At 30.7% G+C, this 16345-nt stretch overlaps 1 protein-coding gene across 1 annotated transcript; it reads right to left on the bottom strand.

Annotated features, from left to right (window-relative positions):
• Positions 1-3049: 3049 nt before the first annotated feature.
• Positions 3050-14067, bottom strand: LOC119604164 (circadian clock-controlled protein daywake). Its single transcript, XM_037956639.1, has 6 exons — positions 13479-14067; positions 8431-8549; positions 8161-8282; positions 3816-3949; positions 3528-3680; positions 3050-3458 (listed from the first exon to the last, which is right to left on the bottom strand). Exons 1-6 carry the CDS (start codon positions 13540-13542, stop codon positions 3304-3306), a joined length of 747 nt encoding a protein of 248 aa, XP_037812567.1. The 5' UTR covers positions 13543-14067; the 3' UTR covers positions 3050-3303.
• Positions 14068-16345: the final 2278 nt, after the last annotated feature.

Here is a 16345-nt window from a genome sequence, read left to right on the forward strand (position 1 = left end):
TACCAAATAAGAAATTTTTCTTATAAGTAGTCAATAAAATTTTATTAAATCATAATGATCATTTACCTAAAATCTAATTACTTTTCTGAAAAGTAACAACTTTGTGGACTTATATCAATATGTGTAAATTGTCAATATGTTAGCCACCCGTTGTCCTTCTAGTAAATTGTATATGGGGAATTTCATGTCAAGTGACCCAAACTAAAAAATCTATTTTGACGAAATTTGCACTAAGGTTAACACTATTGGATAGTATGTCAGACACAAATTTTCTCTATCGGTTAAGAACTGCCGGACTTATGGAGGGTCAAAGTTGGACATTTTAGTCCAACAGGACTAAAATCTTTTCATTTTTTTCAAAATGGGTCTTTTTTCATCCAAATCGGAAGACATCTTTAAATTTGGGTCACTTGACATGAAATTCCCGATATATATATATATATATATATATATATATATATATATATATATATATATATATATATATATATATATATATATATATATATATATATATATATATATATATTGTATACCCAGCAGAAAACTACCTTTTTCACTACTTCTTTATTATCATTTTAACTTATCTTTTTAACAGGGTGTTAACTTTAAAGGCAAGTACATACTTTCAAAACTCGCTTTCAAATAACAGGAACTCTGTTATAGTTCTAGTTCAGTTCTAGTTCAGTTCTAATTCAGTTCTAGTTCAGTTCTAGTTCAGTTCTACTTCAGTTCTAGTTCAGTTCTAGTTCAGTTCTACTTCAGTTCTACTACTTCAGTTCTAGTTCAGTTCTAGTTCAGTTCTAGTTCAGTTCTAGTTCAGTTCTAGTTCAGTTCTAGTTCAGTTCTAGTTCAGTTCTAGTTCAGTTCTAGTTCAGTACTAGTTTAGTTCTGGTTCAGTTCTTAGTGATATTGGCAATTATACCTTTTTCGAAAATAACCCTTAGAAGTATGAGTAAAGAACTTGGCACTCATTTACCAGGATTTTATTTTATTTGAATGGAATTATCTAGGTTTTTGGAACAAGAAAGACACTGCACAGTGGTATAGAAAAAAAAGAGGGAAATAATTCGGTAACTTCTAAACGGTTAATCCGATTTTGATGAAATTTGGTATGCACAAAGAGGAGGTGCTGTCGAGTTTAGGTTTTGAATTTGGACCTTATAGGCCAACCAGGGGCCCGGCGGGGGGTCCTCAAATTAGGACACCTCGGCTATGTTAAATTTTTAAAACGATCCTATTTCTTCATTTGAGTTCCGATTTAAAAAAAAAAAAAATTTTAAAAAAGTATTCTGCGAAATTTTTAATTTTCAAAAATTATATACAGTTTTGAAAAATAGACAAAATTACCTTTCCATTGATATATAACATGCCTACCTAATGTTTTTTAAGTGACAAATTAATTAGGGAAAACTCAACATCTTTTAGAAAATTTACCTGGCACTATTATTTTCATCCATATATGTAACAAATTTAAGAGTTAACCTTAGGATGAAAAAAAATAATAGTGCTAGGTAAATTTTCTAAAAGATGTTGAGTTTTCACAAATTAATTAGGGAAAACATTTTTTATAGTGCTCAATGAGGAGATTCTATATACGAAATTTTTTTTAAATCGGAACTCAAATGAAGAAATAGGATCGTTTTAAAAATTTAACATAGCCGAGGTGTCCTAATTTGAGGACCCCCCGCCGGGCCCCTGGTTGGCCTATAAGGTCCAAATTCAAAACCTAAACTCGACAGCACCTCCTCTTTGTGCATACCAAATTTCATCAAAATCGGATTAACCGTTTAGAAGTTACCGAATTATTTCCCTCTTTTTTTTCCTATACCACTGTGCACTGTTCGATTGTTTTGAGATTATGGAAGATAAAAAAGTGGTTATGTTCCTACTTTAACCCTATTATGTAATATTCTTAGTAATAATTACTTCAAAAGTTTGACGTCCTGAATTTCAATTTTTCCGGGAGTAAGTCGACCTACATATATAAACTAATCCATATAGGAATCATGAGTAATTTCGCTGTAAACTAGTGTAATTAATTTCGTTATCAAAACCCATAATTTTACACCTGTTCATTATTATATTTTCCAATATTTCATAATATGTGTACACCAAGTGCTAAAAACTTCAAGTTCAATCGAACTAATTTAAATAATAAAATGTTTAACGTCAAAATTATATTAACATAAATTTTCCAGAAACGATTTAATATGAAATTGTGAAATGGGAGAAATAAATCTAAATTTCAAAAGAAAAGTGTTTGTGGGTGCTTCCCATATAATTTTTTTAATATTTAGTAATAATTAAATAATTACTATTTAAACCTTCAAGGGGTTTGTTTAAACAATTACAAAAAATAATGTTGAGATGTTTTTTTCTAAAAAGTTGTAATTTTTTATATAAAGATGTCAGGCATAACTTGTAAAATGTTATTAGATAAACATAAAAAACATGAATTTAATTTTAAAGCCAGATATTGAGAGTAGATATACGCCTTATTTTCAGTAAAAAGTATTGTTAAGAATTTTGTAAAACCTTAATAATAGGGTGTAACAAAAATACTAAAAGTGAATACACCCTGAACGAGAGCTTGTGCAGTTTGTAGGTCCAGTAGAATAGTTCACAACAAAATATTATATTCAGAATATTTTTAGGTAAATATATCTCCAAGAAGAATGAAAATATGACAGATATTAAGTATTAATTTTAAAGTTGAGAGACAACAAATTATAACTAAAGTTTGTCTTGTCGCTATTACAACGTCTCAAAAAGGAAAAAAATGCCATTTTGTTTCAAAAATTCAGGACACGATATCTCAAATCCCAGATGTGATGGAGAAAATCTGAGAAATCAGATTCGTATTCAGCGCAACTCAATCCTTTAGAAAAGTATAACTTGGGGTTTCGACTTCTTTTATATTTTTCGGTCTGTATATCATAAAAAATCCTAAAAATTATGAGATATGTAAATCATGGATGTGTAATTTTCATATACCCGATAAATTCAAGATTAAAGGGTTAAATAATCATGTGTCATAATTGTTAAATATCATACTAAATCAAATTTTATTTTCTTTAATAATTATAAAACTAATAATATCTATTAGCTATTTAATAAAAAAATTAACATAAATACTTAATTTATTGCTAAAGAAATTTAAAATAAAAAAAAAAAACTTTAATTAAATCAGAAAATTAAAATTTCTGCGAATTTTTTAATTTTATATTCTACTACTAATTAATTTAAGCTTAAACTATAATTTATTTAAATAGTTTTCGCCCGTTTAACGATTAATTAAAACTAATTAAGATTAACCCACTGTTCTAGGGGAATTTTCGCAAACAGACGATCCATAAAATTCCGTATGACCAAGGTGAGTTTTGTGCGCAAAGCCGGTTTCATTTCTTTCAGCAACTCTTGGGAATTGGAATTGATGAAGAGATTTAAAGCAGCTTCTGTAAATGTTAAAAAATAAATTAATATAATTACTTAAAACAATAACTAGTAAATTAATTAAAACTTACGTATAACAGAATTGCCATTGGCAATATTATCGACACCCATTTGTATGTCCTTGACATTGAAATCCATTTTCACTTGATCGGCTGTAAGGTAAGTGCGACCATCTGGTCCCTCATGTGGCAGGGCCTTGAAATAAATTTTAGCTTTAACGCCCTCTATAATGAAAAGAAAATAACAGTATTTAGTAAAAGATAAAAAACCAAAAAAATGTTGAAATATTCTTTATAGCTAAATAAAGTTTTGACTTGTTTTTACTTTAGTTGTTTTTTTAGTTATATAGTTGTTCTTACCATATTCGCCCCAATATTCACCGGCACCAGAAGCTTTAACCAAAATTAAAACACCAGTTGAACGATACTGTGCTCTAACCTTGATGCGTGGTATTTCGCAGGTCAATTGAAATTGTAAAGATTCCAAATCGGAGCTGTAATGAAAATAGATGATAGTAGTCAATAAAAATGACGTAAAAATTTGGTTTGTATGATTTGTTTTTATTTTATGTTTTTTAGCGGTTTATATTTTATTTAGTAAACCTGTATGTATTGGTTTAGATTAACTATTTTTAAGTAAAACAAATAAGAAAGTATAATCGGACATGGTCGACTCATATGATGCCATAATTTGGAGGGCCAAGTACATATGTGTTAAATAATAGTATCGAATATTAAACTTATTTATCATTTATACTTAAGGCCATGAAATCAATTTCGAAGATTTTTACATTTTTGTCGAGGCTATGGACATTTCTATTGTCTTGCCTATGAATTCCTTCATGGACTAGCCTCTTGACTAGTTTATGGTCTAATCTATAGTCAATTAACTGCTAGTATGGTACATAACTGTTATAGACTTAATAGCTATATATATTTTATACTAAAGGGGCTATACAGTATTTTTAGATGTCAAACGGTACTTAAAAAGTATTGAATTACAACCCCCATCCTGTTTCACAGTATATTCCTATATGCCTGAAAGGAACTGCCACGACCACATACAAAGTATTCAAAGTGCTATATTTGAGACAGCTAATAGATTTTGAAATTTTGGAACTTAGGACAAACCAGATCATATCAACAGTAGTAGGCGTGGCAATATTATAAATGGCTATTATGATCTAAAAGTTAGTTTTTAAATTGAAAAAGATCTTCGAGTAAATATGGTTAGGTTAAGTTAGGTTGATAGGAGGATACATACTTCATTTAACCCAAACAAATACACCTATTCCACTATTGGGCCTGTAGTGCTCTAGAGTTTCATTGTGCTCTCTACATGCTCTACATTTGTCTGAACCCGCCTAATCCGTCTAATTTTCTATAGCTGTGTCCATAACGGTCCATTATACTAACATCAGACTTGCTCATTTTTAGGAGGTTTTTTGTTTGGGTCCCTCCATAGGATCTTTGTGGTTTTACCCATCGTTTCATTCTTTCAAGAGGATTCTCTCGCCTATATTTTTAACTCAGCCCTCGTTGCGTCAAATGGTTTTGCGTTCGTCAGGTTAACTATCTCGAGTCATAAAACCATACCTCTGGGAGAGTATTCGGCTAGAGCTTTCTTCAATCCAATACGGTCCAAGATTTAACTTTATCACTTGGTATCGTCGGTGAATATGTTAATCCCCGTTTGTGCCATACTTATTCTATTCCAATTTACACAATTCGTTATTGCTCGTACTTTTTGTCTGGGAGCTAGCGTTATGGTTATATAAACAGTAGTATATTTCTGTTTCTGGGTCATCAATATATAACAGCAGATCCGCTTTGTCCGCCCATTTAGAAGCATCTGTGTAGCAATGGATTCCTATGGGTATTTGCTCTATCGGGGATCAGCGTTTCAAAGTTCCCGACATTATCTGTGTGCTATCGGGCACATCCGATGATTGTGTATAGCCTTACAATGTGTTCAGTATACATTGATGATATGTCCTTTAACTATCTTTGGTCAGTTCACCTAAAGTTATAAGCCGTTCGACTGGATGTGTAGCCATATTTCTTATGTTTCAATGGGTAGAATATCTAGCAACGTTTCCGAAGCCTTGGTTCACGTAATATTCATGACACCACAGTTTATTGAGGCATAAGATAGAATTGGTCTAATTACACTTTTATAAAGTCAATGTGTTATAGTAGAACTAAGGCCACATTTGGTTACTATGGTTCTTCTACATAGCGCCTTCAACGATGTGCCTTGTTGATTCTATCCTATATTTTCGGTCAGAGATTACACCTAAGTATTTAACTATGTCGGTCACCAGTATCTTCTTGCCCAGGAAACAGGTTTCAATATACAATCTTTATTTTGTGAAAAGAAAGATTTTAGTCTTCGCCGGGTTAACGTTGAGGCCTCTTGGTTGGGCCCAGTTCAGACTCTTCAACAGAAGTGGTCTTGAATGGGCAGAAGAGTTGTTGTTGTGTTAATGTTATAATTTAGAAAAGAAGTTTGTAATGAAAGTGCAAATTAAAGTCAACGTAACCGATTGCAAATCTAAAACCACGTTTTATGTATGTTTAAGTATAATTGATTGTACAACTATTAAAATCCTATATTACAACAATTTTTGTAATTGCTACTGTAATTTCTGTTACAATTCTGATATTAATTTTATTTATTCAAGAAAGAGACAAATGACCAAGATGTTGGTCAAACTAGTTAATGCGTTTTTCTATGTCATGCAATAGTCAAATTGTTCTATGTCGGTTTTTAGTTATGTCTCCAAAAACGTTTAAATACAAACATTGCGGTAAGAAAAGTATATTGAATAGTTTCAGGGTCGTATAAACAAGACGTTTATTCGAATATTGTCGATTTTACTATTTCAAGTAACAAGTTTGGTAGGTTTATTTAATATTTGTGGTCCATTGTCGTTGATGCCGAAAACTATTTGCCACAGAATAATGTACGTGTCATTTGAAACGTTTTTGAAACTTTGCAAATTTGAATAAAGTTATAATAATTCAAATATGTTGTAAATTTTTTACGTAAAAATTTTAGAAAAAAAAAGACAATTCAGAAACCATGTTTATATAAAAATTTATCAATTGTTAAGAAAACTAACCTAGAAAACATCCTCTGGCCTTAGTATTTATCATAAGTGGTTTTTATTTTATTGACCATTTTCAAGCAAGGTTAATAACAAATTGATGAAAACTATTAAATTTGTAATTGAAACTATTAATAACTATGATCATGTTGCATGAATTATGAAATCTGATATTGTCATACTCCACATGCTGCGTTACTTATTTGTAATTCTATGCAATTTTTGTTTAAGAAGATTAAAAGATATCAAGGTTAAGAACAAAAACAAGTTGATTCAATAAATATTTTGTTTTCAGATAGACAGCTATTAAAATTAACAAGTCATTTTTAAAGAAAATAATAGAAACTTCAATGACAACAAGTGTTACGGAGAAGAGATACCAGATTGACAGACAAACAGGCAGAAGGGAATGACTTTGCAAGATTAGAACTAAGATTTATATTATTTAATACAATTTATTTTATTTATTGTTGATTTATTTGTTTATTTATAATTAACTAATTGTTAGTTTAGCAAAAATAAATTCTAAATATCATGATAATTAATTGTCAAAGGATTTGAAATTATAAACAAAGAAAAGCACAAAGTTTATTGTGAGAGATCATTAAGACAATGTTTTTTAATAGTTAATAAACTGGGGGAAAAAACTTAATTGGATATCTTAAATTTGACTTCATTTGTTTATAAAAGTATTTTCTAAGTATAGTATTAATAATACTTTGAAAACCTGTCTTTACCAAAAAAGAACCATTTATAGGATTAGTTCCTTACCCAACTGCCTCATTTCTTCAATCCATTTTCATATAGAATTTGGTTTCATTAAAAATTCAACATTTAATATATGTATAAACAAGTAGGAAAGTATAGTCGGGCATGGCCGACCATATAATACCCTACACCATGAGTATATTTAAAAAATTTTTATTTTTCACAAAGAAACTTTTATGTTGAATTTTACGTTAATTCCAAAGTATTTAAGCAATTTATTGATAAAAAAACAAATTTTCTAAATGAGGCTTTATATAGGAGTATAGGTCAAACATGGGCCGATCCTCATTAAATTTGGGAAAAGGATATATTTTTAAATAATAGTTAATTATGTTGAGTTTCATTGCGATACAAATGGTTACAAGTCAATTTTAGACGTTTAAGACATTTTTTGAAGGGGGGTTTCTATGGGGGCTAGGGTCAAATAAGGGTTGATCATTACGAAAATCTGCAGTGTCATTTATACTTATATGAAACTTATTTGTGCCAATTTTTAGAGAGATAATAGTATATTTGACGTAATTATGGCATAAAAAGCCCAAATCGGGAGGTACGGTTGTATGGGGGCTAGGTGAAATAATGGACCGATTTCAACCATTTTCAGTAGGCTTCGTCCTTTACATGGACAGCCAGCCAGCCAGCCGGATAGACGGACGGACATGTCTTAATCGACTCAAAATGTGATTATGAGTCTATCGGTATACTTAAAGGTGGGTGTAGGTCCAATATTTTTGTGTGTTACAAACATCAGCACAAACGTATAATACCCTCCCCACTATAGTGGTGTAGGGTATAAAAAGTACCATAAAATTCCTCCCATTACTCACCGCACATTTGTCACCGTTATATTACTAACACCAAATGCCTGAATGTTACGGAATACAGCACGATAGCCATCGGGTCCGCTGCCCAATACAATGCCAATTTCATCAATATCAACAGGTTCAATCTAAATAAGAAACGTTCAACCATTAAATTACTTTTAACAAAATCGTAGTAATAAAACAATAATATTGTTTATAAACAATGAATAAACATGTTTCACACGTTTTATGTTGTTTTTTTTTTTTTTTTTTTTTTTTTTTTGCAAAACGCACCTCATAAATTTCTAATTCAGGTATGCCTTGCCTCAGATAATGCACCAATTTATTACCACTGTCACGTAAACATTCGTTTATAAATTGTTCATCGCCCGGGCACTGTTGAATGTAATAGGCTGAAATTTGAAAATAAATATTAAAACAATTAATGCAATACACTCGTTTTAGTACAAAATTTAAACTCGTAAAACTAATTTTATTTTGCAGTTAAATAGTTAAGAAATTGTTTTAATTGCAAATATGTCGATTACAATTTTAGAATTGAAATTTTGTTCATAATTTTGTAAAATACTTATAAATTTTATTTACATTAGAATGGCCCAAAACAAATGTTGCTTATAAAAAGTAACATCAACCTTATATAGGAAATGTTGGTGTAAGTCTAATAATATCCGAACTTTTGCCATTTTGAATATTTTTGGACTTACAAGAAAATCCAAAGCGTTACTTAATTTAAATATTGTTTCTAAAAAAAATATATGTATATAAAAAAATCCCAAAAACCTCTAATAGGAGCTATTTTATCTCTTTAGTGTAACCTTTAGGTAATAGCTCATTGTAGAAGCCTTAAAATGATCCCTCCGCCGACCAGACTTTAGACTAGACTATAGACTAGACTACAGACCAGACTATAGACTAGCCTATAGATTAGACTACAGACTAGCCTATATATTAGACTACAGACTAGACTATAGACTACACTATACACTAGACTAGACTATAGACTGGACTATAGACTAGACTATAGACTAGACTATAGACTAGACTATAGACTAGACTATAGACTAGACTATAGACTAGACTATAGACTAGACTATAGACTAGACTATAGACTAGACTATAGACTAGACTATAGACTAGACTATAGAGTAGACTAGACTAGACTATAGAGTAGACTATAGACTAGACTATAGACTAGACTATAGACTAGACTATAGACTAGACTATAGACTAAACTATAGACTAGACTATAGACTAGACTATAGACTAGACTATAGACTAGACTATAGACTAGATTATAGACTAGACTATAGACTAGACAATATATCCCGAAGATGACATTTAGGGAGACTAAGAGCATAAAGAGTATTTGTGACAAGAAGGCAAAGGGTTCCATGCTGTATATTGTGATAAGCACAAACTTTAAAATAACTATATAATTAATCTCCTTGAGAATGTAAATAGTACACCAAAATAAGCTACTTCTACACTAAATTTGGAGCTCTATAAATGAAAATGATTTGGTAATTGGCGATCCTCTCTTTGTTTCAAATAAAAATATTTCATACAATTCTAATAAAATAAAAATAAACTCATATTCGTTGATGTTTAAAATAAAAGGGTTTAATTTATCCGATTTTAGTTAAATGTTTAACAACATATTTTTTTTTTTTTTTTTGATCTGGGATAAAATACTATGAAATAATTTTATTAAATTTGTTTCTAATTAAAAAGGCAAACAATTTAACTGCACCCACATACATCAAAAAACGCCTTTAGAGTTATAAAACGGAAACTCGAATTATTTGAAAACATTTTATTAAACGGAAAACATTTCAGTCGTATGTGTGCTAAACTTAACATACTGCATTTAAATTATTCATTGAAGCAAATACAAACATTTTAATTCGTTAACAAAAACACAAAGTATTATTAACTTTAAATATAATAAAAAAAGAAAAAACAAAAAGAAAACACTAAAAATAATTATTTGAATTGGCAGTTGCTTTCTTGCACTTCAGGTTAATGAACTTATATAAAAATTTCACCAGTGTCTTTGTACAAATTTTTTTTCGTTAAAAATGGAACCATAAATCGTACCAGACAATTATGGTTACAAATTTAACGCAACAAATAAATTGGTATCATTGTTGTTATTATGGTATTGTTATTGCTACAAATATTATTATTTTATTCACATGACCAAATTGCATTTGAATGAAGTTCATTAACATGATGACAAATGATTTTGTGTGCTTCTTTTAGATCAGCATGTGGATGTTGGTTTTCGTTTGATGTTTTAAAGATATTTCCGTTTTTTGCACGTGCTTGATTCTGTTGCAAAAATAGGTTAAACTTTATAGAAACAAGTTTTAGAATAGGATTGATGTATTGCTGGTTATTTTAACATTATTTTTTTTATCACGTTTGAACTAATTTTTCTATTTTAAAGATAACACAGGCCAACGAAATTTTAAGCATAATTAAGAATCTTGTAGATTTTACAATGAAATTGATTGTTTTTAATTGTTTAGAAATGTATCGCTTAATACCTAGAAAATGGCAAAAAAATATACTGAAAACCTAATAGATGGACAATTTTGTAATGAATAAAAGATCGTTGTAATGAAATGAACCAGAATCAAAATTGCAGATCGCAATTTAAAATGTGTGTATGAAACTAAAGAGTCGCAGCTCCACATCTAAAGAGCCCATTTGGCTCGCGAGCCGTAGTATGCCGACTAGACTATAGACTAGACTGTAGACTAGACTATAGACTAGACTATAGACTAGACTATAGACTAGACTATAGACTAGACTATAAACTAGACTATAGACTAGACTATAGACTAGACTATAGACTAGACTATAGACTAGACTATAGACTAGACTATAGACTAGACGACTAGACTAGACTAGACTATAGACTAGACTATAGACTAGACTATAGACTAGACTATAGACTAGACTATAGACTAGACTATAGACTAGACTATAGACTAGACTATAGACTAGACTATAGACTAGACTATAGACTAGACTATAGACTAGACTATAGACTAGACTATAGACTAGACTATAGACTAGACTATAGACTAGACTATAGACTAGACTATAGACTAGACTATAGACTAGACTATAGACTAGACTATAGACTAGACTATAGACTAGACTATAGACTACTAGACTAGACTAGACTAGACTATAGACTAGACTATAGACTAGACTATAGACTAGACTATAGACTAGACTATAGACTAGACTATAGACTAGACTATAGACTAGACTATAGACTAGACTATAGACTAGACTATAGACTAGACTATAGACTAGACTAGACTAGACTATAGACTAGACTATAGACTAGACTATAGACTAGACTATAGACTAGACTATAGACTAGACTATAGACTAGACTATAGACTAGACTATAGACTAGACTATAGACTAGACTATAGACTAGGACTATAGACTAGGACTATAGACTAGACCTATAGACAGCTATAGACTAGACTATAGACTACTTAGACTATAGCTAGACAATAACTAGACTATAGACTAGACTATAGACTAGACTATATACTAGACTATAGACTAGACTATAGACTAGACTATAGACTAGACTATAGGACTAGACTATAGACTAGACATACTAGACTAGACTAACTATAGACTACTACTAGACTACTAGATACTAGACTGTAGACTAGACTATAGACTAGACTATAGACTAGACTATAGACTAGACTATATACTAGACTATAGACTAGACTATAGACTAGACTATAGACTAGACTATAGACTAGACTATAGACTAGACTATAGACTAGACTATAGACTATAGACTAGACTATAGACTATAGACTAGACTATAGACTAGACTATAGACTAGACTATAGACTAGACTATAGACTAGACTAGACTATAGACTAGACTATAGACTAGACTATAGACTAGACTATAGACTAGACTATAGACTAGACTATAGACTAGACTATAGACTAGACTATACTAGACTATAGACTAGACTATAGACTAGACTATAGACTAGACTATAGACTAGACTATAGACTAGACTATAGACTCTATAGACTAGACTATAGACTAGACTATAGACTAGACTATAGACTAGACTATAGACTAGACTATAGACTAGACTATAGACTAGACTATAGACTAGACTATAGACTAGACTATAGACTAGACTAGACTACTATAGACTAGACTATAGACTAGACTATAGACTAGACTATAGACTAGACTATAGACTAGACTATAGACTAGACTATAGACTAGACTATAGACTAGACTATAGACTAGACTATAGACTAGACTATAGACTAGACTATAGACTAGACGATAGACTAGACTATAGACTAGACTATAGACTAGACTATAGACTAGACTATAGACTAGACTATAGACTAGACTATAGACTAGACTATAGACTAGACTATAGACTAGACTATAGACTAGACTATAGACTAGACTATAGACTAGACTATAGACTAGACTATAGACTAGACTATAGACTAGACTATAGACTAGACTATAGACTAGACTATAGACTAGACTATAGACTAGACTATAGACTAGACTATAGACTAGACTATAGACTAGACTATAGACTAGACTATAGACTAGACTATAGACTAGACTATAGACTAGACTATAGACTAGACTAGACTAGACTATAGACTAGACTATAGACTAGACTAGACTATAGACTAGACTATAGACTAGACTATAGACTAGACTATACCATAAACTAGACTATAGACTATACTATAGACAAGGCTATAGACTGGACGTGGCACCGACACAGTCCAATACTAAACAGTCTCTTAATGTCGCTAAGAGCATTTCTACAAGCTAAAAGCAGACGCGAATGTTTCGTGTGACAATCCATTGCTCTGTGAGCAGCTTGACTATCGACATAAATTGTCACAACCGTCCCTGGATCGATATGATGCGTATAAGTTCCGTCGTTTCCTAGATCACTGGGATCTCTACTTGAAAGACACTACGTGTGTCAGGGAGTCTGAAGGACCGTTTTATGTCGATATAAGCGATGTAGACACCGGCACCCTTGCCGGTATCAATCTTGAAAATTCCATCAGAGGTGTGTAATTCTGCAAAGGAAATTACCTTGATCAAGTATCAGGAAAAACACTAAGTTTGGTTTCAGCTAAAAAAATTTTTAATTGATATTTATGAATCTACACCGATCCCAATTATGATATCAGAAATGTTTATTTACATAACCTGTATTTAACATTAAAATCTTCTATAATCACATTTAGAATCAATATTTTAAAACTTACGCTGTTGAGCCCATGATGATCCATATAATAATGACGTAAGAACAACCAGAACTATTTTAAACATTTTAATTTGAAATTATGATTTATTTTTAACCAACAAAGATGAAAGTAAAAGTTTTTTTTTTCTGATTAATATTTTTCTATAAAACTCTCTAATTAGCACCAAACTCAAAACACAATGATTTGTTAACACCTGCTTGGAAAGACCTCAAGCAGTTAGATAGATGATGGCACAGCGAAAGTAATGTATTGAATAAATATGTAAATCTTTCAATAAGTCTTTTTGTTTTTAATTTTTTACTCGTTTTTCTAAAGAAATTCCAATAATTTCACTTTAAAATACGAAATTAGGTCACGGCACGATTTCAAGTGGTTTGCGTTGGTTTTTAATGTTTTAAAGCAGAACCTTTTTGGAATTTTTAATTTGATTTTTGTTTTCAAGCACAGTTTTTAAGTAAAGTTAAGTTGTAGTAGTTATTTTCTTTCATTAATTTATTAAATTTAATTTTTTTTTCTTCAATTCTCAACAGAAGTTTTTATTCTTGTAAGAGACAGTCCGAGGTACAACTTTCACGCGATTCACTTTGGAAATGAATTGAAATCTTCATGGGTAGAGCATTTTAACCAGGTTTAAAATACACTAAAGAAATAGTTTATACATTTTTTGTTGTTTATTTTTCTGTAAACTACTTATACATACTTCATTATCATCAAAATCATTATCAAGACCATCTTCATAATAACCATCATCGTCATTAGCAACGTCATTATCGTCATGTGAAAAGGTAAACAAAAAGACAAAGAAACAACAAAATGCACACAAATGAATAACTAAATGAATGAATGAATGAAACGAAAAGTAACTAAAAACAAAAATTAAAAGAAAAAGTTTAAGAATGAAAAATATAAAATCCGGTGCGTGTCTAAATTAACACTATGAAGACTGCAATATAAATTTTCATATGATTTCGCATGGTTTTGTTTTAATTTCGTATCGGATTTACATAATACTATAATTGAAAAATTCAATCAAATCTGATAACATCATTAGGCTGCATTGGTTACTATGTTTGGAAGTATGTTTACATGGGATAAATTAGATTCCTTATCGGTAATCCCCCCATAAATAAAAAAAATTTTGTTCACAAACTAAAATGTTTTCAAGAAACCAATTTTTAACCACTTTATGAGGTTTCTGTTATTATTTTGTTTATACTAACTCATAAGAAAAATATAGCACTTTTTACGTTTTAAAGTACTAAACTAATTTTCCTATAGATTGGACTAAAAAGTAGACTATAGACTAGACTATAGACTAGGCTATAGACTAGACTATAGACTAGACTATAGACTAGACTATAGACTAGACTATAGACTAGACTAGACTATAGACTAGACTATAGACTAGACTGTAGACTAGACTATAGAATAGACTATAGACTAGACTGTAGACTAGACTATAGACTAGACTATAGACAAGACTATAGACTAGACTATAGTCTATAGACTAGACTATAGACTAGACTATAGACTAGTCTAGTCCATAGTCTAGGCAATACTGTAGTCTATAGACTATAGACTAGTCTATAGTCTAGGCAATACTGTACTCTATAGACTATAGGCAATACTATGTACTAAACTATAGACTAGACTACAGAATGAACTATATACTAGACTATAGACTAGACATAGACTATACTACATTATAGACTATATTATAGACTAGACTATACTATAGACAAAAGTTTACAAGTTATAAAAAGTACTGAAAACATCGTGGAGTTGTTAAAATTTTTGATGAGTCTGATCTTCATATCTTCAACTATCGATCAAATCGCCAATATCCCCGTTGAAAGTCCGTCCATTTTTCTCTAAATGTTCACATGAATGTCAACGTTCTTCGTGTAAAATTTGAAGATTCTTGCTTCTAGAGTATCTCAGATATACAAATTTTTCTATATAATTCATAAGGGGATTCCAAGCCACCCCCTGATAAAAGTCCGCTTTTTTCCCCAAAATATTCAAATAAATATGAAAGTCCTTTGTGCAAAATTTTAGGTATCTAGCTCTTTTAGTTCCTTAGATAAAAGAAACTAAAATACCAAAATATTAACATGGATGCTAAAGTTCATCGTGCAAAATTTGAAGCTTTTAACTCTAATAGTTTCCAAGATAAACTAATTTTTGTATTTAATTAATATGGGAGGTCCCACGCCCCGTAACTAACTAATCATATTAAGACTTATGTGGCTCCGACAAAATTTGAGGACTCTAACTGTTATATTTTCTGAGATATACTGATTTAATATATTCTTAACATGGAAGGCCCACTATAGTCATTCCGCCCATTTTGTCCAAAAATATTCTTATGGAAAAAATAAAAAGTAGCCTATAGTTCCTTCCAGATATACAGGAAGGTAGGTACTGTTAAATCGGTCCAGCCGTTAAGCCGTCTATAGACTTAAAACAAACAAACCCACAAACTAAAAATAAACACACATTCATTTTTATATATATAAAGACGTATGTCATGGTGAAGATAACATAAATGGTCTCAGTACTAACACCATTCAGCATTATATTCCATAAATAAGTTTTTTATATATCAGTTTTAATTATCCTACTGATCGAATCGTATATGGATCATACCATAGTATTATTGAAAATTTGTTGCTTTCATCTGAGCGATTGTTGAAAAGAAGTTTTTGTCGAAATACCGCACCCACAGCGAATGATGAACTTTGTTTGGTGCAAAATGTTTGTGAGACAGCCTACTAGTGGAGCCCGGAGTAAATGAGAACCTATAAGAGAGGACTTTCCGTTCTTTAAAAGGTCAAAGAGTGCCCTGAATATTAAGCCTAGAAACA

Source organism: Lucilia sericata, unplaced genomic scaffold (assembly GCF_015586225.1).
Source record: "Lucilia sericata isolate MDLA Ls3-8-SP2 unplaced genomic scaffold, ASM1558622v1 Contig000367F_arrow, whole genome shotgun sequence".
Classification (NCBI taxonomy): domain Eukaryota; kingdom Metazoa; phylum Arthropoda; class Insecta; order Diptera; family Calliphoridae; genus Lucilia; species Lucilia sericata.

Bases quoted from the DNA above. Each gene is read 5' to 3' on its own strand.
- LOC119604164 (XM_037956639.1), bottom strand. From the start codon at position 13,542: ATGTTTAAAATAGTTCTGGTTGTTCTTACGTCATTATTATATGGATCA. The intron at 8,550-13,478 runs GTAAGTTTTAAA...TTCAAATTTCAG, and splicing joins ATCATCATGGGCTCAACAGC to CCTATTACATTCAACAGTGC. The intron at 8,283-8,430 runs GTGCGTTTTGCA...TTTCTTATTTAG, and splicing joins CTGAATTAGAAATTTATGAG to ATTGAACCTGTTGATATTGA.